Below are 26923 nucleotides of genomic sequence, written 5' to 3'. Positions count from 1 at the left end.
GGTGATCTCCTTTAACTAATTATGTGACTGCTAAAACCAATTGGCTGTACCAGTGATGATTTGGTGTGTCGTATTAAAGGGGGTGAATATTTATGCAAACAATTGTGTTTTATATTTGTGATTAATTTAGATCACTTTGTAGAGATCTGTTTTCACGTTGACACGAATGAGTCTTTTTCTGTTGATCAGTCTCAAAAAAAGCCAAATTAAATCCATTGTGATTCAATGTTATAAAACAATAAAACATGAAAACTTTCAAGTGGGGTGAATACTTTTTATAGGCACTGTAGGTCTGTTGCCCCCTCACTTTTGAAATTGTTGGATGCTATTCAAGGCCAGGGTTTATGTCTGTGCTGTGGCACTGTTAGGTCTTCTTCCTCTCTCTGCCCTACAGGTGTAAATGGGTCAGATTTCATTATATTTGAGAAGATTGCAGATGGCTGTGAATTGTTGGATCTACCTGAGTGGTCATGAGGAGGCTCATCCAACTAAGAATATATTGAAAGATTGTTGGGAACATCAACATTGCAAGGTTTTCAGTTTTGGTTGAGAAGGAAATGATCAGACAGAGAACATGGCTCTGTCTCATATGACATCTTCATCTTGTCATCTTCAGAAGTTTCCGGATGACTCTGCCATAGTTGGATGCATCAGCAAGGGAGATGAGGTTGAGTACAGGGCTACAGTAGGAAACTTTGTCACATGGTGTGAGTAGAATTATCTGCAGCTTAATGTGAAAAAGACTAAGGAGCTGGTGGTAGACCTGAGGAGAGCTAGGATACCGGTGACCCCTGTTTCCATCCAGGGGGTCAGTGTGGACATGGTGGAGGATTACAAATACCTGGGGATACGAATTGACAATAAACTGGACTGGTCAAAGAACACTGAGGCTGTCAACAAGAAGGGTCAGAACCGTCTCTATTTCCTGAGGAGACTGAGGTCCTTTAACATCTGCCGGACGATGCTGAGGATGTTCTACGAGTCTGTGGTGGCCAGTGCTATCATGTTTGCTGTTGTGTACTGGGCAGCAGGCTGAGGGTAGCAGACACCAACAGAATCAACAAACTCATTCGTAAGGCCAATGATGTTGTGGGGATGGAACTGGACTCTCTCACTGTGGTGTCTGAAAAGAGGATGCTGTCTAAGTTGCATGCCATCTTGGACAATGTCTCCCATCCACTACATAATGTACTGGGTGGGCACAGGAGTACATTCAGCCAGAGACTCATTCCTCCGAGATGCAGCACAGAGCGTCATAGGAAGTCATTCCTACCTGTGGCCATCAAACTTTACAACTCCTCCCTTGGAGGGTCAGACACCCTGAGCCAATAGGCTGGTCCTGGACTTATTTCATAATTTACTGGCATAATTTACATATTACTATTTAACTATTTGTGGTTCTATTACTACTTATTATTTATGGTGCAACTGTAACGAAAACCAATTTCCCCTGGGATCAATAAAGTATGACTATGCCTATGACTATGACTTAAGCTCCTAGTGTGGCTTTATCCATTAGTCTTCCCTGGATATTTGCTTTACCAAGGGTAGATTTGACTCTTCATGAGAGGCTGTCAGTAGGTCCCTGGTGTGTACCTGAAGAGGTAGTGATATCTCTATATATGCATCATCAATGTGGAATGGTTCCAGTGTTTACAGATGGCTCTAAATATCCAGTGTCTCGTAACACTGGTGCATCAGTCTATATCCCAGAACTTTAGGTGTCAATTGGAAAAAAAGTTATCTAATAAACTTACAAATAATATTATTGAAATGGTGGCAATCCTTGTATTGCAGTGGATACAGGATGGTTTGTTGTCTGTTCTGATTCCTTCTCAGTATTGAATCGTCTTAAGGTGGGCATGTCCAGTAGTCATCGAGACGCTTTGTTGGAAATTAGACAAATATTATTATGGCTACAGTATTTACAAGTGTATGTCTGCATTTTGTGGATCCCAGCTCATACAGGGGTAGAAGGACATGAAGCAGTCAATAGGCTATCTAAACAATCAATGAAGGTCAGTGCTATTTATATTGATATTCCACTAAGTAAGATGAGGCAAAAGTTTTAATTAAGGACCATGTTCTCTCAATCTGGTAGGGATTGTGGGACACACAATTGAAGGGGAGACATTATATGGAATTCAGAAAAAGATTACTTCACTTTGGAGGAGAGGAGAGCTCAGAAAGAAGGAAGTTATAATTTCTTGGCTTAGATTTGGTCAGACTGGGTTAAAATGCCGCACTGTTTAGACTTGGTAAACATACTTCAGGTGAACGTAGGCAGTGTCAACTTCAGAGACAGTTTCTCATGTGTTATTGGAACGAAGGGCATATGACTGGAGAGCAAGCAAACGCTGGGAAGCAATATTGTTGCTTTGGATAGTTTGGTGATGTATGGTCAAGAAGCACGAGAAGCATATCAACTGTTTAAATTCTTGAAACCTGTTGGGTTGTTTAATATAAACACCCAATGCTATTGCCTTAAATTGTATATTTAGTTATTTTTATTATCCTTATTATTACATATTATTTCTTGTTGGGTGTGGTGGTAGTAAGTAATAGGATTACTCTGCTGAATCCTCCTTAAACTCCTGTTCAGTAGGTGGCAGTAGTGCACCTTTTTTTTTAGTTGGTCTGTCAACCACCAATAAAAAGCAATAGGAGTAGTAGTATAGAATAGAAGTATACCAGTCATAAGGAAGGACAAAGATGGTGAGGTAACAGAACCTTAGATGGTGAGGGAGATGATGAATTTAGTCAAGAAGAAAAAGGAAAAGTATGTAAATCTTAGGAAGCTAGCCCCTGAGGATTACAAAGAAGACATGAAGGAACTGAAGAAAGGAATTAAGAAAACCAAGTGTGGCAATGAAAAGTCCTTGGCAAGTAGAATTAAAAAGGCATTCTATACGTACATGAAGAGCAAGAGAATAACGAGGGAGAAGGTAGGACCACTCAAAGATGGGGCGGGGGGGGGATATTTGCTTAGATGCAGAGGATGCGGGTGAGGTATTTAATGAATATTTTACATCAGTATTTTCCAAGGAGAATGATGTGGATATGTAGATCAGTGCTGAGTATATTGATATACTAGGGCATTTCAAGGTAAAAGAGGAGGTAGTGTTGGGTCTCTTAAAAAGCATTAAGGTGGATAAATCCCCAGGGCCTGGTGGGATGTGCCCCAACTTAGTGAGAGAGGCAAGTGAAGACATTGCTGCGGCCTTGACCAATACCTTCGTGCCCTCTTTAGCCATAGTTGAGAAGCTAGTGCTATTCCATTATTCAAGAAGGGAACCAGGGATAATCCTGGAAACTATAGACTGGTGAGTCTCACATCAGTGGTAGGGAAGTTATTGGAGATAATTCTTAGAGATAGGATTTACGAGCATTTGGAAAACCATGGTCTAATTAGGGAGAACCACCTTGGCTCTGTGTGGTGCAAGTCATGTCTTGCAACTTGAATGAATTTTTTGATGAGGTAATAAGGGTGATTGATGAAAGAAGAGCTGTAGATGTTGTCTACATGGATTTTTGTAAAGCATTTAAGACTCCTATGAGAAAATTAAGATGCGTGGGGTCAGTGGTGAATTGACCATTTGAATTCACAGCTGGCTTGCACACTGAAGTCAGAGAGTAGTGGTTGAAAGGACCTATTCTATCTGGAGTTCTGTGCTTAGTGGTATTCCAGCAGGATCTGTCCTGGGACCTCTGCTGTCAGTGATGTATATAAATGTTCTAGATGGAAATGCAGATGAGTTGGTTAGTAAGTTTGCAGTTGATATGAAAATCGGTGTTATGGATAGCTCGTTGACTAGCAAAGGTTACTGTGGGATATAGATCAGTTGCAGCTATAGGCAGAGAAATGGAAAATGGAGTTTAACCTGGCTAAATGTGAAATGTTGCACCTTGGTGGGTTAAATGTAATGAGACAGTACACTGTTTAGGGCATGATCCTTGCAAGTGATGAGCAGAGGGATCTTGTGGTCCAAGTTAAAGAGCTTCCTGAAAGTAGCTGCACAGGTTGTTAGGGGGATTTTGAAGGCGTATGGCACAACAACCACTCACTTGATCAACAAGATCAAGGAACTAATTGTAGACTTCAGGAAAAGGAAATCAGCAGTCCATGAGCCAGTTCTCATCGGAGGATCAAAGATGGAGAGGGTTAGCAACTTTAAATTCCTGGGTTTTACTATTTCAGAGGACCTATCCTGAACAAGCATCTAAGTGCAATTGCAAAGAAAGCATGGCAGGGCTTCTTCTTCTTCAGGAGTCTGCAAAGATTCAACATGACATCTAAAACTTTGATAAACTTCTACAGATGTGTAGTGGAAAGTTTATTGACTGTCTGCATTACAGCCCAGTACGGAAACATCAATCCCTTGGAATGGAAAATCCACTAAAGGTAATGGATTCTGCCCAGCCCATCACGGGTAAAGCCCTCCCAACCATCAAGCACATCTACATGAAACATCATAGGATAGCAACATCCATCATCAGAGATCCCCACCACACAGACCATGCTGCCATCAGGTAGAAGGTACAAGAGCCTCAGAACTCACACCACCAGGTTCGAGAACAGTTTCTACCCCCTAACCATTAGGCTTCTACCCCCTAACCATCAGGCTCTGGAATAAAAGGGGTTAACTATACTCACTTAGCCCATCATTAAAATGTTCCCACTTTAAGGACTCTTTATCACATTACATCATGTTCTCTTTGTTTATTGCTATTTACTTGTACTTGCATTTGCAGTTTGTTGTCTTCAGCACTCTGACTGAGCTCTGACTGATTCTGTTACAGTTACTATTCTATAGATTTGCTGAGTATGCCTCTAGAAAAATGAATGACGATTGTATGTGGTGACATATATGTACTTTGATCATATACTTACTTTGAACTTTGCCTTTATTCTCGAGCTATTGAGTTCAAATGTCAGGAGAAAATGTTGCAGCTTTATAAAACTCTAGTTAGGCTGCATTTGGAGCATTGCAAACAGTTCTGGTCACCCCATAAAAGGAAGAATGTTGAGGCTTTGCTGAGGGTACAGAAGGGGTTTTATCCAGGATATTGCCTGGATTAGAGTGCTACAATGAGAGACTGGACAAACTTGGGTTGTTTTCTCTAGAGTGAAACAGGCAGAGGGGAGATCAGATAGAAGTTTAGATGATTAAGAGAGGCATAGATGGAGTAGATAGATAGTACCTTTTTCTCAGGGTTGAAATATCTAATACCAGAGAGTGTGCATTTAAGGTGAGAGGAGGGGAGGCAATTTTTTTTACTGGATGCCTGGAATGCGCTGTTTGGGGTAGTGGTAGAGGCAGATACATTAGAGACATTTAGATAGGCACATGAATGTGATGAAAATGGAAGGATATAGACATTGTGTCAGCAGAGGAGATTAGTTTAGTTGTCCGTTTGCTTACTAATTTAATAGGTGCAGTGCAACATTAGGGATTGAAGGGCCTGTTCCTGTGCTGTGCAGTTCTATATTCTATGAAACTTTTACTGTGAACTGGTTTTGCGCTAAATACTTAAATGAACAAATTATCCTTTTTTCATACTGTCTAAAGTATATTGGAGATACAATGTGCCTTTAGATCACTGATGTAGTTGTCATAACTGGTAAGGAGATAAAAGAAGTTTGTAAAGTTGCAGGGATGGGGGTGGAAGATGGGGATATCTTTGATATGGTAAAAACAGGGTGCTATGAGAATAAGCTATGAGCAACATCAATAACTGAATGGAAATAGCTGGAAAGATACTGGGCAGACAAAATAAAAAGGATAAACATAAGAGTTGTAAAATGCAGAGCAGGAAATCGTGAGCATATCTTCCACTTCTAGAGAGAGAAAGGGTTAAATTAATAATGAGCTGAGCCAATATAACAGCTGGAAGATTGATTGAGACAATAATTTGATTTAGGTAACTTCATTTCTGTTTTTATATCTGTTGTCCATCTGTGATATTTATTTAGATGGGGCATTACATGTTTGTTTGGCAGATCTGTTATCACAAACGTATTGCTTTGATTAAAATTCTAGAGCTGGGAGCATGTCTTGCTTTAACAATACAGCTCCTGCATTACAACAGTCAGTTCAAATCAGTAATAACATCTTAAGGTGGGGCATCTGTATAAAGTTGAGTCTGAATTACTACACTTCTCTGTGTATTTCCTCTTGCATCTCTCTGGAGCCAAACATTCATTCCATTTTTATCCATAAGCAGATTGGAGAGTTTATTCCTTAAGCTTTTTATCAGGACATATGCACTAGATAAAGGAGTATTAGCTGGCATCTTTTAAATAAAACATGATAAAGTTGGTTGACCCCAGAGCAGCAAGAACAGGAGGAAGTTACTGAGTCCCTCAACTCACTTGTGCTTCCTAATTAAATTTCAACTCATTTGGATTTCATTTTGGTTTCATCATCTTAAACTTATATCACTTGGTATCACTGTGGAAGACAGGAGTATTATGATGGAAGTTCCAGGTGTGAGAGGGCATGGAGTGTGAAGTTACCATAACCAGAAATGATATTCTTGGGAAACTGAAAGGTCTAAAGTTAAGTCACCTGGACCAGATGGTGTACACCCCAGGGTTCTGAAAGAGGTGGCCGAAGGTATTGTGGAGGCATTAAGAATGATTGTTCAAGAATCACTAGATTCTGGAATGGTTCTGGAAGACTGGAAAATTTCAGATGTCACTCCACTCTTCAAGAAAGGAGAAAGGTAGAAGAAAGGAAATTATAGGACATTTAGTCTGACCTCAGTGATGGTGAAGATGTTGGAATGTTAAGAATGTGGTTACGGGGTACTTGGAAGCACATGATGACGTAGGCCATAGTCAGCATAGTTTCCTCAAGGGAAAATCTTGCCTGACAAATCTGTTGAAATTATTTGAAGAAATAACGAGCAAGTTTGACAAAGGAGAATCAGTAGATGTTGTGTATTTGGATTTTCTGAAGGCCTTTGACAAGGTACCATGCATGGGGCTGCTTAAGAAGCTATGAGCCCATAGAATTACAGGACAGATTTTCCACAGGTTTGAACTGCTTGTCATATGATGAGTGTTTGTTGACTCTGGGTCTGTATTCATTGTAATTCAGAAGAATAAGGGGTGACCTCATAGAAACCTATTGAATGGTGAAAGGCCTTGATAGCGTGGATGTGGAGAGGATGTTTCATATGGTGGGAGAGTCCAGGACCAGAGGACACAGCCTCAGAATAGAGTGGTGTCCTTTCAGAACAGAGATGAGGAGGAATTTCTTTAGCAAGAGAGTGGTGAATCTATAGAATTTTTTGCCACTGGCAGCTATGGAGGCCAAATCTGTATGTACAAACGTTTGTATATTGAAGGCAGAGGTTGATAGATACTTGATTGGTCAGGTAGGGATGCGGGGATTGGTCAGGTAGGGATGAAGGGATGCGGGGAGAAGGCAAGAAATTAGGACTGAGAGGAAAAATGGATCAGCCATGATGAAATGGCAGAGAAGACTCAATGGGCCAAATGGCCTAATTCTGCTCCTATGTCCTGTGCTGTATATAATGCCCTGGTTCATATTTCTTTTACTGTTATGCTATATGTATTTCATTTTGTGCTGTTCTGTGTGAGCTGCTTGTTTTCCACTTATGTTTGGGTTATTGTTGAAGATAAGAGATGAGGAGACATGTCTGCCACCGAATTGAACAGGAGGTTTCTCTGGTGAGGGACACTAAGGTTAGGCTTGGATTTTTTTTTTTGTTCGAGAGGAGATGAAGAGAGAAGATGCTGGGGAGAACCGGACATAGCATACGATCTGGTGGGAGACTCGTTTGTTCAAGATGGATTGCGAGTGAAGTTCAGAAGGTGTTATGTGCTTTCACGTTGACTGAGGACCCAGCGAGTGAGTTCAAGAAGAGCTCCAACTTGTGCACATTTGTGCACTTCGAATGGACCTTTTTCTTTTTTGTTATTCTTTATTAACCCTTCAGTTAAGATTTCATAAATATAATTCCTTTAATTGTATGCAGTGTACTGTCCGTTATTTCGTGGCATTGATTTGTAATGGGGTAGTAAATGACACAGCATCCAAACAAACAGAAGTTGGGGATAGGATCCAGTCTGCCTCAATCTTGAACATTTGGCAGGGCCAGGGGTTGTCTTTCCTAGAACTACGCAGCCAAGGAAACTGGGGTGTTTCGTTGTAGGGATATCGTCCGGGATCGATTTAGTTGAATGCTGTGTGATTACCCTGAGCATTGATTCAGTAGGTTGTGTGTTTAAGTCTGTGTTAAACTACTGTTTGGTAAAGTGATTACGATACATAGTTATGGATGCTGCAAGGGTGGAGTGGAGGTTTGATTAAAATGGCAGGCAAAGACTTTGTTCTAGTTCAGACAAGTGCTGATGAAACAGCAGTAGAACTGCCTGGCACTATTAGGGCTTCGAGAGATGGTGGCCCATGGGCTGTCCATACTTCCTGGGTGAAACCAGAGAAAAGGAATGGGCCTGTCAGGTTTCTCCATCAGAACCACTTTCTACCTCCGGTACAAGAGATGCGGGTTGACCTGGACTGTACACCTGGTAAGAGGACTCTGCAGCAACGTAGTGAGATTCTGAAAGACACAGAACCTTTTGCTACCTTTGCGGCCTATATGCAAGCTGTAGAAAAGGTGTTTGGCACAGTGGGATGCCGTTGGAGCTCACGGTGGGGTTTCAGGACATGTTTCAGGAGAAGGGGAGAAGCTTTCTGCCTACATTTTTCGGCTAGAGAGGCAGCTAAATTGCTTGCAGCGTAGAGAGGCCATTCAAATGGCTGAGGTGAAACAGTTGAGAACGGACCAAATGGCAAAAGGCGCCCATTCGCCGGACCTGATCCATTGGAGTCTCCGAATGTCTCGTAAGACGCACCCTCTTCCCTCGTTTGTTGAGCGGATCAGAGAATGCATTGGAAGCGCGGGAGGCTTCCGTCCACAGTGTACAGTCCACGATAGTGGTCCCCATGGCTGAGGTGACCACTGATAACCCACCCTGGGGAGTGGTGAAGGAGCTTGTGGCAGAGTTCAGGACTGAGATTTCATGGTTGTTATCAGCAGGTGCGCTCCCCATACGATAGAGCAGATAGGGAGGCAGATCTCCTGAGGGTAGGTCTACACAGAGGGCTGAGAGTGGCTGGGCTCCCGCAAGAAGGGGAGCAGCTGGTATTGTCTGTTATACCTGTGGTGAAGGGGTACACTTAAGGTGGGAGTGTGCATGACGGGAAACCCCTTGGAGAGTGACCCCTCAGCGGAGAGACCCAGTGAGGGAATAGTCTGGCATCCTGGGGGGGCTGGGGGGGGGGGAACATGTTCCCAGCAATAGAGCATAGAATAGTACAGCACAGTACAGGCCCTTCGGCCCACATTGTTGTGCTGACCCTCAAACCCTGCCTCCCATATAACCCCCCACCTTAAATTCCTCCATATACCTGTCTAGTAGTCTCTTAAACTTCACGAGTGTATCTACCTCCACCATTGACTTGGGCAGTGTATTCCATGCACCAACCACTCTCTGAGTAAAAAAACCTTCCTCTAATGTCCCCCTTGAACTTCCCACCCCTTACCTTAAAGCCATGTCCCCTTGTATTGAGCAGTGGTGCCCTAGGGAAGAGGTGCTGGCTATCCACTCTGTCTATTCCTCTTAATATCTTGTATACCTCTATCATGTCCCCTCTCATCCTGCTTCTCTCCAAAGAGTAAAGCCCTAGCTCCCTTAATCTCTGATCATAATGCATACTTTCTTAAACCAGCCAGCATCCTGGTAAATCTCCTCTGTACCCTTTCCAATGCTTCCACATCCTTCCTATAGTGAGGCGACCAGAACTGGACACAGTAGTCCAAGTGTGGCCTAACCAGAGATTTATAGAGCTGCATCATTACCTCGCAACTCTTAAACTCTATCCCACTACTTATGAAAGCTAACACCCCATAAGCTTTTTTAACCACCCTTCTACCTGTGAGGCAACTTTCAGGGATCTGTGGACATGTACCCCCAGATCCCTCTGCTCCTCCACACTACCAAGTATCCTGCCATTTACTTTGTACTCTGCCTTGGAGTTTGTCCTTCCAAAGTGTACCACCTCGCACTTCTCCAGGTTGAACGTCATCTGCCACTTCTCAACCCACATCTGCAACCTATCAATATCTCTCTGCAATCTTCGACAATCCTCTACACTATTTACAACACCACCAACCTTTGTGTCGTCTGCAAACTTGTCAACCCACCCTTCTACCCCCAGATCCAGGTCGTTAATAAAAATCACAAAAAGCGGAGGTCCCAGAACCAATCCTTGTGGGACACCACTAGTTACAACCCTCCAATCCAAATATACTCCCTCCACCACGACCCTCTGCCTTCTGCAGGCAAACCAATTCTGAATCCACCTGGCCAAACTTCCCTGGATCCCATGCCTTCTGGCTTTCTGAATAAGCCTACCGTGTGGAACCTTGTCAAATGCCTTACTAAAATCCATATAGATCACATCCACTGCACTACCCTCATCCAGATGTCTGGTCACCTCCTCAAAGAACACTATCAGGATTGTTAGACACGATTTGCCCTTCACAAAGCCATGTTGACTATCCCTGATCAGACCATGATTCTCTAAATGCCTATAGATCCTATCCCTAAGAATCTTTTCCAACAGCTTTCCCACCACTGACATAAGGCTCACTGATCTATAATTAACTGGACTATCCCGACTACCTTATTTGAACAAGGTGTCAACATTCGCCTCCCTCCAATCCTCGGGTACCATTGCCGTAGACAACAAGGACATAAAGATCCTAGCCAGAGGCTCAGCAATCTCTTCCGTCACCTCGTGGAGCAGCCTGGGGAATATTCCGTCAGGCCCCGGGGACTTATCCATCCTAATGTATTTTAACAACTACAACGCCTCCTCTTCCTAATATCAACATGCTCCAGGACATCAACCTCACTCATATTGTCCTCACCGTCATCTTGTTCCCTCTCATCGGTGAATACCGAAGAGAAGTATTTATTGAGGACCTCACTCACTTCCACAGCCTCCAGGTACACCTTCCCACCTTTATCTCTAATCGGTCCTACCTTCACTCCTGTCATCCTTTCGTTCTTCACATAATTGAAGAATGCCTTGGGGTTTTCTTTTACCCTACATGCCAAGGACTTCTCATGTCCCCTTCTTGCTCTTCTCAGCCCCTTCTTAAGCTCCTTTCTTGCTACCCTATATTCTTCAATAGACCCATCTGATCCTTGCTTCCTAAACCTCACGTATACTGCCTTCTTCCACCTGACTAGATTTTCCACCTCACTTGTCACCCATGGTTCCTTCACCCTACCATTCTTTATCTTCCTCACCGGGACAAATTTATCCCTAACATCCTGCGAGAGATCTCTAAACATCAACCAAATATCCATAGTATATTTCCCTGGAGAAACATTATCCCAATTCACACCCACAGGTTCTAGCCTTATAGCCTCATAATTTGCCCTTCCCCAATTAAAAATGTTCCTGTTATCTCTGATTCTATCCATTTCCACGATAATGCTAAAGGCCAAGGAGCAGTGGTCACTGTCCCCCAGATGCTCACCCACTGAGAGATCTTTGACCTGACCTGGTTCGTTACCTGATACTAGATCTAGTATGGCATTTACCCTAGTCGGCCTGTCAACATACTGTGACAGGAATCCGTCCTGGACACACTTAACAAACTCTGCCCCGTCCAAACCCTTGGAACTAATCAGGTGCCAATCAATATTAGAGAAGTTAAAGTCACCCATGATAACAACCCTGTTATTTTTGCACCTTTCCAAAATCTGCCCCCTAATCTGCTCCTCTGTATCTCTGCTGCTACCAGGGGGCCTATAGAATACCCCCAATAGAGTAACTGCTCCCTTCCTGTTCCTGACTTCCTCCCATACTGACGCAAAAGAGGATCCTGCTACATTACCCACCCTTTCTGTAGCTGTAACAGTATCCCTGACCAGAAATGGCACCCCTCCTCCCCTTCCCCACCCCCTCCCCATCCCTTTTAAAGCACTGAAATCCAAGAATATTGAGAATCCATTCCTGCCCTGGTACCAGCCATGTCTCTGTAATGGCCACTACATCATAATTCCATGTATGTATCCAAGCTCTCAGTTCATCACCTTTGTTCCTGATGCTTCTTGCATTGAGGTACACACACTTCAGCCCTTCTACCTTCCTACCTTTATACCCTTTATTCTGCTTCTGTCTCCTCAAAGCCTCTCTATATGTTAGATCTGGCTTTACTCCATGCACGTCTTTCACTGCTCTATCGCTCTGGGTCCCATCCCCCTTGCAAATTAGTTTAAACCCTCCCGAGCCATGCTAGCAAACCTACCTGCAAGGATATTGCTCCCCCTCGAGTTCAGATGCAGCCCATCCAATCTGTACAGGTCCCACTTTCCTCAGAAGAGATCCCAATGATCCAAAAATCTAAAACCCTGCTCCCTGCACCAACTCCTCAGCCACGCATTCAGCTGCCATCTCCTCCAATTCTTACCATCACTGTCACGTAGCACTGGCAGCAATCCTGAGAACGTCGCCCCTGAGGTCCTGTTCTTCAGCCTTCTGCCTAATTCCCGAAACTCACACTTCAGGACCTCATCCCTCTTCCTGCCTAAGTCGTTGGCGCCAACATGTATCACAACTTCTAGTTGCTTTCCCTCTCGTACCAGGATGTCATGCATCCGGTCAGCGAAGTCCTGGACCCTGGCACCCGGGAGGCAACAATATATCAAGGAACCCCCTAAAGCAAATACCCTATTCCTGAAGGCTTAGTAGGGCCAAGCTCCAGTGTATCGTTACGGATTGAGGGTATTTATGCTAGAGCCGTATTTGACACCGACTCTCAGGTTACTGTGTTGTACCTTTTGTTTTACAACTGGTATTTGACACATTTACCATTGACGCCACTCAGTGCGCTGGAGATCTGGGGTCTTAGAATGGCTGACTATCCGTACAATGGTTACATGTCAGGGAAGCTGGAGTTTTCAGAGGCAGATGTGGGAGTAGCTGAGGTCCTTGATAAATTAGTGCTGGTTTGTCCAGTCTCGGTCGAGAGGGGCGAAACTTCAGTTCTTGTGGGGTCAGATACTCCTATGGTGAGGAGGCTAGTGGGAGCCTGCAAGGAGAAAGTTGGAGAGGGCTTTCTGAAAACATTGACCATTCACCCAGTGTTTTGAGCTGCTTTTGAGGACGTGCGTAGCCGCACTGGGCTGGATGATGAGCATTAACGATGGACTGTGTGGTTCACCCAGACAAAACCAGTTGTGTTACGGCCTGGGAAAGTAGCAAGAGTGACGAGGCTCTCTCAGTGGATGCTCCGGAAGACTACGAAGAGGAGTCAGGCTTACCTGCTGTGATACTGGTGAGGCCTGAACTGCAGAAGCCCTCAGTTGTACAGATGAACAGGATGATAGTGAGTATGAGAACACTTCGGAGCGGGATGTCACCTTCAGGCAGGGGATACCAATGGTGCACCTCTTCCTGGTGACGGTAATGTCTTGTGTCTTTGTGAGACAACCAGGGAGAGACTCTCTCCGAAAAGAGGAAGGATGACTGCCGAGTCATTCAACTTTGGGGACCCCCCAATACCTGGAGGTTGGAAGAAGAGGTTGATAGAGAAAATGTTGAAGCTGAAAGATGTCTTTTCTACTGACGAGCTTGATGTGGGTTGTTCCAAGAGCACTCGCCGCACCATCCGGGTGACAGATGACACCCTGTTTAGAGAAAGGTTGCGGCGACTGGCATCTGCAGAGGTGAAGGACGTTCGACAGCATCTGCGGAAGTTGAAGGATTGCAAGCGGCATTTGGAAGGTGGTTTGTGCACTCACATTGACCGAGGATCCAGCGTGTGAGTGATAGGGAAGTTCAAGATGATCTTGCAACTTGTGCACATTTGACCATTAAATTAGCATGGGCCCTTTTCCTTTTGTTATTCTTTATTCACCCTTCAATTAAGATTTGTAAATATAATTCCTTTAATCATATGCAGTGTTATTTTGTGGCATAAATTTGCGTAGCAAATGACACAGCATTCACACAAACCGAGGTTTGGGGTGGGATCCAGTGCGCCTCAATCTCGAACGTTTGGTGGGGCCTGAGGTTGTCTTTCCAAGACATGCAGCTGAGGAAATTGGGTGTTTCATGCAAAATAAAAATGAATATGAACTGCATTTTCTAACTGTCCTAACACCCACAGACTTGTAGGGAGAAAGTATTTTAAACTCCTGCGATAATAATTTTTGTGTAAAAGGATGGTTTCTCATAATTAGATTTCCAACCCTAATATGAAGATATCTTTCTTGATTTCTCCATCAATAAGTGAATTCTTTGCTTCATGCAACTGAAGCTTTTTGAATTTTAAAACCCATAAGACATGGGAGCAGAATTAGGCTATTTGGCCCATCTACTTTCCCTCTCAGCCCCAATTTCCTGCCTCCCCTCACCCCTCCCTTCATACCCTGACCTATCAAGAATCAATCATCCTTCTTCTTAAATATACATAAAGACTTGGTCACCATTATAGCTGATCCACTTCCCATCAGTTTTAAAACAGAAGTGAAGTTTGCTAGATTTGTTCTTACAATATCATTGTATCAAATCTTGTACCAGACTGGAAAATCTGCATTGTACTCCTTCCAAGAAAATTTCCTTCAGGGAGTGCTGCCATTGTCAAATACTCTGCAGTGTAACAGTTTCACCTATTCTTTGTCTCTGAAATGTACTGTACCTTCCATGTACCAAAATGCTACTGTATTCTTCCTATTCCTTTGCCAGTTTGTAGTCTCTCAGATTAGCATTGTTGGATAAAACTAGGTAAAGGCCAATTTTATGCAGTTTTGTGTGTACTTCACAACTTGTGATTCCATACAATCTGAACATTAAGAATGCTTTAGTGTCACTAAAAAGGATATTACTCAAAAGAACAGAAGGTAATTTCAGTAGAAAGATTGACTGGTGGATGGCCTGAAGATTAGATTAGATTATGAGGACACGCAGTCCTCTTTTATTGTCATTTAGTAATGCATGCATTAAGAAATGATACAAAGTTCCTCCAGTGTGATATCACAGAAACACAAGACAGACCAAGACCGAAAAACTGACAAAAACCACATAATTATAATGTATAGTTACAACAGTGCAAGCAATACCATAATTTGATAGAAGAACAGACCATGGGCACGGTAAAAAAAAAAGTCTCAAAGTCTCTCAAAAGTCCCAACATCTCACACAGATGGTAGAAGGAAGAAAACTCTCCCTGCCATGAGCTTCCAGCGCTGCAAACTTGCCGATGCAGCATCCTGGAAGCAACCGACCACAGTCCGACTCTCAGTCCGTCCGAAAACGTCGAGCCTCCGACACTGAGCACCGAGCACCATCTCTGCCGAGTGCTTCGACCCGAACCCCAGCTGCCAGCAACAGGCAAAGCCGAGGATTTGGGACCTTCCCTCCGGAGATTCTTGATCACACAGTAGCAGCGGCAGCGAACCGGGCATTTCAGAAGTTCCGGCAGATGTTCCTCCATGCTTCTCACGTCTGTCTCCATCAAATCAGGATTGTGCACGGCCCCTATTTAACAAATACAATATCATTTCACCCGAGAGGCCGCGTGCACTGCGTCGTGCCGCCATCTTCTCCTCCCCTCCCCATCAGGAGTTTTATAACATTATAAAATGCATGTTCATCTGCATGCTGGACTTCACTCATCACATGTATTGTACCTGCCTTGCCCACTTCCTCTGGCTGCTCATTCCAGATGCATACTAAATACCCTTTGTGAGGGGGAAAAAAGGTTTCCCTCAAGTTCCTATTAAATCTTTTCTCTAAAACTTTCACCTTAAATCTTTGCCTTCTATTCTTTATTCTCTTGGAAAAAAGACTCAGTGAATTCACCCTGTTTATTCCTATCATGATTTTATACAACGCTATAAGATAACTTTTGAGAAGATATTAGGGAGCCCCCTTCTTGAACATCTCTAGCCCAAGTGGTGAAGATTTTGACATGATACTGATGACAGAAAAGCTATTTTCTATTCAGCAGGGCATGTAGCTTGAACCAGCAGCTGACAGTTTTCTTATTCTCCTATTGCTTTTGCCTTTCCAATGGTGAAGGTTGCATATTTGGAATTTAGCATGTTCAGCTGATGCTAGAGGGACTGAATACCAAATCAAGCAAGTAGTAAATCTTCAGAAATGTTTTAACCTCAATAAGCAAATATGTGATTCTGTATCACAGGATTTAACTATTCTCTGCTTGTATACATTGTATTTCCAAAGGAGTGCACTTCTGAAGTGTACTCATTTCCTGGCTGGTATCCTCATTCTACACTACAATACTGATTCAAAGCTCTGCTAATACAATTAGAGTGGATATAAGCAATGACTCAGAACAGACGTGCAAAGAAACTAATCTGATCCATCCATTGATGCTTTGGCCACATGATCAAACACAGCTCACTAGAGAATCAAGATTTTGAAATATTAAATATTTCAGAAATTGTAATTGTTGCTATAGTGCTCCTTGTAAATCAATCTAAAATAACCACCATGTGAAAAGATTTCCTGTGTGCTCTGTGAGGCAAGGCTTTAATGTAAAGAGAAATCAATGAATATTTTTTTCCTGATAGCTTGCATTGAACAATCATAAAGTGGAATTTAAGAAACTGCAGACTGCCTCAATAGGTTTTTATATTCTCTGATTAAATTGATTTATTGTTCAATTATACAAGAGTAGATTAAATTTTCTACTGTGTGTATATTTACTTATATCAAGAGCTTCAGTTTAACAAAACACTACCTTCAATGTAGAGAGAATTCTTGATTCCATTAAAAAGAAAAGCACAACAACTTGCTCAGAAGAGATGTTAGACCTCAGACAGTGTCTGAGCATATGAATGTACAAGCATAGGAACATATGAGCAAGAAAAAGGCCATTGGCTTATCAAGATCCCACCATCACTTAATTGTTGCCATCCAAACGTCTCTCAAGATGATGGTGTGACATTTTTGTCTGATAGTTTTTTAGGCTTGTAGAATCAGGACTATTTGCACTTTATTGAGTGATTGTCACTTTAGAGTGGGGCTGTACAGTCTCTTTCACAGCGGCTGAGGTGAAGGAGGAAGGTGCTCTTTGTGATGCAGCTCTGGCTTTGCTTCTGGCTCTCTTGTTGACAAGCGTGTTGATCCTTGCTATCTCAGCATGTTGTACACCCCTTTTGACTGTCCGGTCTTCAACTGTTTCCTCCCATGTGTTGAGCTTGATGCCTGCCAGCTTTATGTCATGCTTGCAGATGGCCCTGTAGCCGGGAGATAATCTTCCTTGTAGGCAATAACCCTCTCTCAGCTCACCACGCAGCATGTCCTAGAGATTGCATCCCTGGTCCATCCATTTGATGTGGCCCAACCATCCGAGGTATCTGTGGCTGATTAGTGTGTAGATACTGGAGGTGTCAGCCCACTGCAGAACTTCTGTGTTGGTGATTCTGTCCTGCCAGGAGATGTGCAAGATGAGCCTGAGGCAGCGTAGATGGAACGAGTTTAGCCTCTTCTCTTGACTGAAGTATGGTGTCCAAGCCTCACTGGCATAGAGGAGTGTTGCTCCACACTCTCTTGTTCAGCCTGTCCATGACAGCTGCAGCTTTGGAAATCCTGCTGTTTACCTCTGCCTTGAGGGACAGGGAGCCGGTGATGGACAATGACACGTCTTCAGACAAGGGCAAAATGGTTAATCAGTTGTTGGAGTCTGTCTTCAGTGTGTGATGTGAATGCTGCATCATCTGCAAATCGCATTTCGTGGGTGAGAGCTGTCCTAAGTTTGGTCTTGGAGCACAAGCAAGCTGTGTTGAATAGCTTGCTATCAGCTCTTGTGCAAAGGTAGATGCCTTCAGTGCAGTCAGCGAAAGCATGGAGAAGAAGATCTCAAAGAGGGTCAGTGCCAGGACGCAACCTTGTTTCACCCCACTACTCACTGGAAAGGCATCAGAAGTTGCTCCATTGAAGCAGACAGTGCTATGTGTGTCCTTATGGAAGGAAAATATAATGCTGTGCATTCTTGGGGGGGGGGGTGCAGAGGCAGCCAGTCGTTAGCAGGAGTTTAGCAGGAGCTCTGAGTCTGCTTCTATCGACGAGGTCGAACACCTTGGTCAGATCAGTGAAGGCTGTGCACAGTGGCTTCTGCTGCTGTTGACACTTCTCCTGCTCCTGGCGCAGTGAGAAGATCATGTCCACTGTCGACCTGCACTGGGACCTTGGGTAGACTCTGGATGCAAACTCTGAAGCCATGCCAAGATGATGCGGGCAAACATTTTCCCCATAATACTAAGGAGAGAAGCCACAGTAGTTGTTACAATCACTACAGTTGTCTTTGTTTTTGTACAAAGTGACAAAGTTGGAATCTCACATGTCTTGGGGGATATGGCATTTCTCTCAGCAAAGCCACAGAAGCTCATGTAGATAATGCAGCAAGGCAGGCTTCCTGCTCTTAAAAACTTTGGGGGAAATACTGTCTTTCCCAGGGGCTTTCTCACTGAAGAGACAGTTGATGGCTTTGCTGAGCTCCTCCATAGATGGCAATGCATCTAGCTCTTCCATGACTGGCTAGTCCGGCAGTGCCTCCAGGGAACGAGGGTTCATCATTTATTAAGATAATGGATAAACTGATTGTATCTAGACCAGTGTTTGCCAAACTGTTTTAACTCAATGCCCCACTAAAACACTTTCATACTTGCTCACTCCCCTCTTAGACATGATGTGCTTTCCGGTGCCACCATAGTGTAAAAACACGTCTGCTGTATGCTAACGTGAGAAAAGTAATTCTGCTTTAAATTTTTATTTGTCTTTAAACCTAGCTTGCACAGTACCTGTGTGATGTACAGCAGCTTCAACATCAATGTAATCCTTGAGCTTGATGGTTTTTAGCAAGAGTTGAAATATCTGGTTCAAGTTGTAAAAGCAAAAGCCTTAAGTCCCCCCCACATAACGATGTCCAAGAAATTTCTGCTTTTTATAGTTCACTGCACTGAAGCCTCTTTCAACGAGGAAGGAAGATGGAAATGCAATGAAGAGCAGTTTGGCTCTTCTCCAAAGACAAATAAACTCCATATGACAATGCAGCCACATATCACAAAAGCCGACATTTTGTAAAACACTTTTGCTTCTTCATCATTCTGATTTTTGATAATCCCTTCTTGCAAGCTCTCTTCCTGTTCTTCTACCTTGCCAAGAAATGGGTTAATTACCCAGTCTGGAATTTCCAGATCATTCAAATCCTTGAATCAATTTTGAAAATTCTCCTTCAGTGACTGCGGATGTATGCAGTACTCTTGAAAATCACCGACTGTGAAAGAGAGTGCCTTACTTTCCATGCAGGGAAACTGTAATAACATTCTTCTCCCAATGTTTTTCTCATACATTTCCAATTTTCTGATAACAATGGACACTGTACTTTTGCCTGGATTAAATTGAAATTCTCACTTTGCAGTTTCATATTTAGTATGCTCATTTTATCATACAGATTGGCTAGGTGTGCCACGTCTCCACGTAAAAGTTCAGTCTTAATTTCCAAGCTCTTGTTAACTTTGAGCAAGAATTCAACCACAATGTCAAAAAGATCAAAGAAAGGTCTAGCAGTGGCCTTTTGACAGCCAATACACTTCAATGTGAAGAGCAAGTGTTCAAACTCTTCATCATTATCTTGGCTTAACTGGTGAAATATTTTGGCTATTTAAAAGATGAGCTTTAATTTTGTTGATAGCATATATTACAAAAGTCATGCTTGAAAAAAAGTTGCTGGCTGAGCTTTTTGGCTGTAAGATGTTGATGATGAATTATACAATGGATTGCAAACAGACTTGGAATTTCTTTTTTCATAAATGCCACTTAACTAGCATGGTGATCTGTCATATGTGGTGCTCCATCTGTTGTGCAAGAAATCATGTTCATAATCAGAATACTTTTATCCTCAATATAGATTTCAGCTTGTAAATTGATTCTCTATTGATATTTGTTTTTCTCTTTTTACAAAAGAGAATCTCTTCATAAGCTTCCCATTTTTGATAAACCATACATGTCATTAACAATGCCTCATTATCTCTCCCAGTTGACTCATCCAGTTGTATCCCAAATTTTTTTTGTAGCTTTGTGTATAGTTGACATTCAATCTCTTCACTCATTTCATCAATACGATGAGCTACCAAGTTATTATTCAGAGGAACTGTTTTTAAAATACTAGTATTCATTGAGAACTGTGGTGAACACTTCTGATACAGCAGGCATTATTAAACTTTCACCAACAGTATGAGATTTTCCACCTTTGCTATCACTTTGGACATGTTATAAGAAGCAACAGGACCACTATCAAGGTCATTTTTAACTTTCTTGGCATATGACTTGAGTGTGCAATGCTTTTCAAATGCTTCTTTCATTTTCTGGGACTGAGTAATACCATAAATAGCCTTTTAAGTGTGTCTTTTATGAAAGTCTTCCTACAATCTTGATGGTTTCATGGCTTCATTAAACAGTACAGTATTACAAATAAGACTCATGGGGCATCGCCGATCTGATGGGAACAGAATAAAACCGTACTCCCTGTATGTAATATTGTGTTGACGCACTTCCTGTAGTTTCTATTTCTTAGCAGGATTAGGATTAAAGGCTTCACTGTCTTCAGATTCGTAGAGATTGTGCTGTCCATATTTATCCATCAGTAATGGAGTTAAGTTAAAATAAAAAATTAACACAAACTGGGAATGTCTATTGGATGTTGACAACGACAACAGGTTGACACAGTGAGTCAGGACTCTTGCTTCAAGTTAACGTGCCACGATTTGCCCCACCCCATAAATCTTAAACACCCTCCAGTGATGTCTATTTCCCCTACACCCCCTGTTTGACATGTAACTGTCCCACTGGGAAGCACTGATCCAGAATTTGCTAGCCTTCTCTCAGGGTCATTATGATGAATTCTCCATTTTCTTTCTCTTCTAATGCCTTGCTCTGGCTTATGCACATCATGCTAAAAATTGAATAGTTTTCACAATAGTAAGTTCTTAAATACACCAAGCTAGATGGCCATGAATAAAGTTAAATTAGTTTTACTTTACATTTTTACGATAAACAGTGTAGGCTTTACACTTGTCCCTCCATGTTTAGAATATTCCTACATATGTATTTCACATATATTGGAAAGTAATTGGACATTAGATTTGATTAGATTAGGTTCATCTTTATTGTCATTGTGCCGAGTACAGATACAAAGCCAATGAAATGTAATTAGCATCTAACCAGAAATGCAAAGAATAGTGTCATTTACAAAATAACTGCGAATAAAAAGTAAGTGTTACAGCACACAAATATAAAAGTACTGAGACAGTACAATATGGGTGCAATACTGCTCAGCACTGTGATGTGAAGTTCAGCAGGGTCACAGCCTCAGGGAAGAAACTCTTCCTGAGCCTGCTGGTTCGGGAGCGGAGGCTCCTGTAGCACCTACCGGATGGGAGGAGAGTGAAAAGTCCATGGTTAGAGTGAGATGCATCCTTGATAATGCTTTTCGCCCTGCCCAGGCAGCATTTATGGTAGATGTCCTCAATGGTGGGCAATTGGGTGCCGATAATCCGCTGGGTAGTTTTCACCACACGCTGGAGTGCTTTGCGGTCCGATACGGGACAATTGCCATATTACACTGAGATGCAGTTGGTGGTATGCTCTCAATGGTACAGCAGTAAAAGTCCGTCAGTATCCTGGGACAGAAGTGAGCTTTCTTGATACTCCGCAGGAAACAAAGGCGCTATTGCGCCTTTTTGATCAGGATGGAGGAGTTCGGGGACCAGGTGAGATCCTCGGAAATGTGGACACCAAGGAATTTGAAGCTTGATACATGCTCCGCTGATGTAGGTGGGGACGTGAGTGTGGCTCCTAGCATGCCTGAAGTCCACAATGATCTCCTTGGTCTTCTGGGTGTTAAGGGCCAGGTTGTTGTCAGCACATCACGCAGCCAGGTCCAGGACCTCATCCCTTTAGGCCATCTCGTCTTCCCCTCTGATCAGGATAACCACTGTGGTATAATCTGCGAACTTGTTTATGGAGTTAGAACCATGTACAAGAACACAGTCATAGGTGAAAAAGGAGTACAGAAAAGGGCTCAACACACAGCCTTGAGACACGCTGGTGTTCAGGGTGAGAGTGGAGCAGGAGAGGTTGTCTAACTTAACTGATTGGGGTCTGTTAGTCAGAAAGTTCAAGGTCCAATTGCAGAGGCATGAGCTGATACCAAGCTGGCGAAGTTTGACGATCAGCTTGGAGGGGATCGCAGTATTGAATGCCGAACTAAAGTCAATGAACAGCATTCTGACGTAAGAGTTGGGGCTTCAGTGAAAGTAGGTTCAATTTTTGAATATAATGTTTAAGTTGTTAGTAAAGGAGATGCTCCAAACCATGGTTTTCATAAAGATACTGAAAACACAACTACAGCATTGCATGTGTCCTTAGCTATTTGCAGTAGTAAATTTTCATTTTTTACAATGTTCCCACCACACTTCCAGAAGATTAGATCGGGAAGCTCTTCTAGATTAGGCTTGCTGTCATCCTTTTGCAATTGCACTTTTGAGTCTTTCCAGTAGAAGCAAAATTAGATAAACAATAGTGCACACTGTATTTGCAGTCGTATTTTGCCTAAGACATCTTACTTCTCTTGCACATGGGCTATCTGTTATGTTTCATAACTCCAAAACACTGAACTAATTGGAAGAAAATTCTGGAGAGTCTGGAATGTGTATTTTAGCTTTTTTGTTTTTACTTTAAATGAGGTGTGCATGTTTGATGTGGTAGCATGAAGACGTATGCCATTCATACACTTTTACATATAACCTATAGTGAAATATAGTGAACTTACTTAGCAGAGCAAGAATGCTGTATGAGACAATATATTTTCAATATTACTCAAATATTACTGAAATATTCAATGCACAATACTACCATGTGAGTTTGGAACATATTTGTGCACTGGAGCGGCCAAGGCATTGGATTGCTTAATGGATTTAGTAATAGTTCTACACATTCCAAGTGTAACAGTCTTTGCCCCACTGATGTCGCCCCCCCCCCCCAGTTGCTTAGGGTAAATAGCTGTCAACCCCGCCAAACAGTGCAATTGCTTTGGTGTGGGTAAGTTGTGAGTTGCCCAATAATCAGCCACGACACAAATATGAAACAATATACAAAGTGCGAGTAAAGAATTATACTTCGTAGCAAATTTTTGGTGACGGGTTAGTAGAAACAACTACAAGAAAAGGCGCGATATAAGTAACTTACCAGTTTGTGCACATAATATTTTAATACGTTGGAGCTCACGCCTCCAATTCCATCCACAACATCCTTCCGAGACTCCAGCCACCCTCTGAACCGCCGAGGTCCTGTGTCCGCCGCCCGGGAACCACTGTCCATTACTCACATGTTCGTCTTCTCTGCTTGCCTCCCGAAAAAGCCCGCGCTCCTCAGCTCAGCACACATATACAAGATAACAGAACATGAATTCCACTGGCTAACAAATGAATACAATTTCCATTATTACACTGTATAACCCAAACATTGCAGTTACAGAGAACCCCTTGCTTAGCAGTTAACATTACGAGAAGCCATTTTAATATAACACTTCAGAGAAGCCATTTTGGTAATGAGCGATTAACAGTTAACAGTCCATCTAGTATACTGACAGCCCTACATAAGAAAGTATTTAACAATACATTGTCAACATTTCATTGCTGACTTCAGACAAAACTGCACCATAGCAGGGGCTAAGGCCTTCAATGGCTATTCTATATCCTACGCAAGTTTCTTTCTCAGATCTTTAACAACCTGGTTGCCAAATTAAATAATGCTAAGGGTTTTGATTGAAAATCTCTCAAAATGTCACCAATGTGGGCACCTTGGTTTTGATAACCAAATAGTTGATATGGAAAATATAATACCTGTGTAGTGCTTGTCTTGTCTCATGTGACTGGTCGTGGCTCTCTTTATGAGAAAATCAAATTACTAGCTGGCCATCAAAAGATTTAGGTATCGGATAGAGGTGAATAGAAAACACACACTTCTGGTTTAAGTTTCTTTATTAAAAAGTAATATATACAAAATATTTATATCAGTACAAACAATTCAAAATTCGAACATTCAGTCTTAGGTTCCAAATCTCAGATATCAAATGAAAACCAAGTTCCTGTTTAGTTAGAATCAGTGAGATTCATTAGAATAACCTTTACTACTCCAATTTCTTTAACTAAGTAGATCTAGTGCTATTCCCTATTAAAGGTTTACAGATTACAATTGCCTTTCTATTTATCCCTAGTTAGGAAACTAATTGAATTCCTATTCATAAGTGTTATGTTTAGCTTCAGTTTCAGTTCAGGTCAGTAGTCTACAAATTCAAATTCAACCCATTTTATTTATATATATATTATACAGCTTTTTTTGGTGTGTCCGTGCATACGTGTGCGTCTGCATGGGTGCATCCGTGCATGTGCGATGTTGGCAGGACAATGTCTTTTTCATGCCTTTACAAGGCACGACTGTGGGGCGCGCCACTGCTCACATAGACATTTTGCAGTATTTTTCCCTTTTATTTTACGAGGCCGAGTTGCGATCTCGAATTTCAACCCGGCACAGATGGAAAGCGTACTCTGGAGCGGCTCCAACTGGGTTCGAACCCGGGAACCTCTGTTCCAGAGTCTGGCGCTGATGTCATTGCACCCCTAGCCGGCCCTATATATATTATACAGCTTATCTCCTTTCTCACTAGTTCTCCAACATCACAACTTTTAAACAAAGTCAATCTCATTCAGTACCTTATCAAAGTCCTTGCAAGAATAACCAGTTCTTCCAGAAAATCAAATTTAGATCCTTCAAATGAGAAATAAATTTATACATAAAACCATATGAAATCCTCTACATCTTGAAACATCTCGTTTCCGCATTAGTTCTTCGATCTTGCTGGGGTGGTGGGGGGGTGCTCGCCATCTTGCTTTTTGGTTTGTTGGATGAAATAATGGGTCGTCTATGGAAAATCGATTTACAATCCTTACACAACAAAACACCTGACCAAATCGCTTGGTATGATTTAACATAATGAATTCCTGGTTACATGGTACAGATCTTCGATCTCAGCCTCTGCCAATATTGTCTTCCTATAGCTGCTGCTTGTTATAGCCGTAGCTTCAAAAAACCTTTTATTGACATTGTCTCTCCTGGAGGTTTCACCCTGAGCTTTTCAAGTAAGTAGGGTAGAGATACTCACTACTAATTCCATGTTTAACAGGTTATATCTTTAGTTTGTAATAGTTTGCTGTGTTTTTCTCAGTTATCCACAGCTGTGCCCACCATGCCTCATTCTTGCACTGCTGTTTTTTTTCAAAATCTCTTTTTTTTTTCAGTAAACCTCATTTTCATCCTTCCACAGGTAGAGCTTTCCAATATTACATCTTTGGGTTTAATTAACCTGGATTACAAAAAGAAGCAGTAAATTATTTTAAAAATGCTATTTAATGTCATACCTTATTACGTAACTTGCAGTTTAAGGAGTTTAATTATTGTCAGATTCAAAAACACTAATTCTTGCTAACTGTAATTTTATCAGTAAGTTTTGCAAATTTTTTTTTTCTGAAAATCCTAGTCAAAAGAATCTCAGAAAGTAACTATTTCATTGCTCAAATTCCTTTTATTTTTCTTTCTCTTTGTGCCAGGAGAATCACTGTCGAAGAATTAAAATCCTTGGAGATTGCTATTATTGTGTATCAGGTCTAACTCAGCCGAAAACAGACCATGCTCATTGCTGTGTCGAAATGGGATTAGATATGATTGATACAATCACGTAAGTAATTGATCTTCAAAGGAGAATGAGAATGGTTTCTCATTTCAGTTTTATTCACAATTTTCAAATTTAAAAAAATACAGAAATACTTCAGTCCTGACTCAGAACTACTAGTTATGGTTATTAGCATTTCACAGGTGCTGACTGTGATATAACTGCTCCCTGTGGGAGACAAGCTCAACCTTGACACTCACTAATGGAAACAATCCTTTAGGTATCCACTGTGTGTAAAGAAGGTGTTTCTGAACATGTGCATAAACTGGAATTAATTTTACGCAAGGGTTTTTTTTGTGGTTTTTAAGGTGCAACTTTTGGACGAACTTTATGGAGCACAGGTTGGAGATTTTTTTAAAAAGGAAAACAGATTATAATGCAATTTGTCATTTTATTGTTAAGGTGAAGCACCATTCAAATTTATGGCATTATTTTGATATGGAATAGGTAAAATGCTGATGCAGAAATCACCGACTCTTCACTACAGCACACCTTCTATCATCAAGTTGTCATCAGTAGCTCAGCCATGTTGAATCTGTCAAACTCCTGAAATTCAGAAGTTGAGGGGATGAATTGAATTAGATGAATTCATAGAGTGAGAATGGAGGGCCATACAACGATTAAATACAGGGAATTTAGAACAGATGTTAGTTGAATCTATTGAGAGGTGAATACTGGCATAGGGTTATGAGTCACGACAGTAATTGTAAGTCTCATAAGTTAATGAGTTTTTTTCTTGTTTAAGCTTCCATGTGTAATTTCTTCTTGTCCCACCACCCTAACTGGATTCTTCTGGCCTTTCTTTGATCTGTTTCTTTCTGGTCATCTTCTATGTATTCGTAGTTCCCTGTGAAAACAGAATCACGTAGCACAGAAGGAGGCATTTCAATTCCTCATACCTCTGCTGGCCTTTCAAAAGAGCATTCCTATTTGTCCCATTCTCACTAAAGACATGCATTTTTTTCCTTTAGCAGTTGATATACAATTCCCTTCCACAGATTATTGTTGAATTTACTTCCAATACAACTTCAGGCCGAATATTCCAGACCAA

At 42.0% G+C, this 26923-nt stretch overlaps 1 protein-coding gene across 2 annotated transcripts in view; it reads left to right on the top strand.

Moving 5' to 3' along the window:
* The window catches only part of LOC140194748 (adenylate cyclase type 1-like), a 283950-nt gene that overhangs the window by 77401 nt on the left and 179626 nt on the right, over positions 1-26923 (top strand). For both annotated transcript variants that reach the window (XM_072252008.1, XM_072252009.1), the window contains exon 5: positions 25751-25878. In XM_072252008.1, coding sequence (XP_072108109.1) covers positions 25751-25878 — 128 coding nt within the window. The remainder of the gene's footprint in view (positions 1-25750; positions 25879-26923) is intronic.

Source organism: Mobula birostris, chromosome 3, assembly GCF_030028105.1.
Source record: "Mobula birostris isolate sMobBir1 chromosome 3, sMobBir1.hap1, whole genome shotgun sequence".
NCBI classification, from domain to species: Eukaryota; Metazoa; Chordata; class Chondrichthyes; order Myliobatiformes; family Myliobatidae; genus Mobula; species Mobula birostris.
The sequence above is the reverse complement of the archived record's forward strand: the minus strand, read 5'-3'. Positions and strand labels throughout refer to the sequence as shown.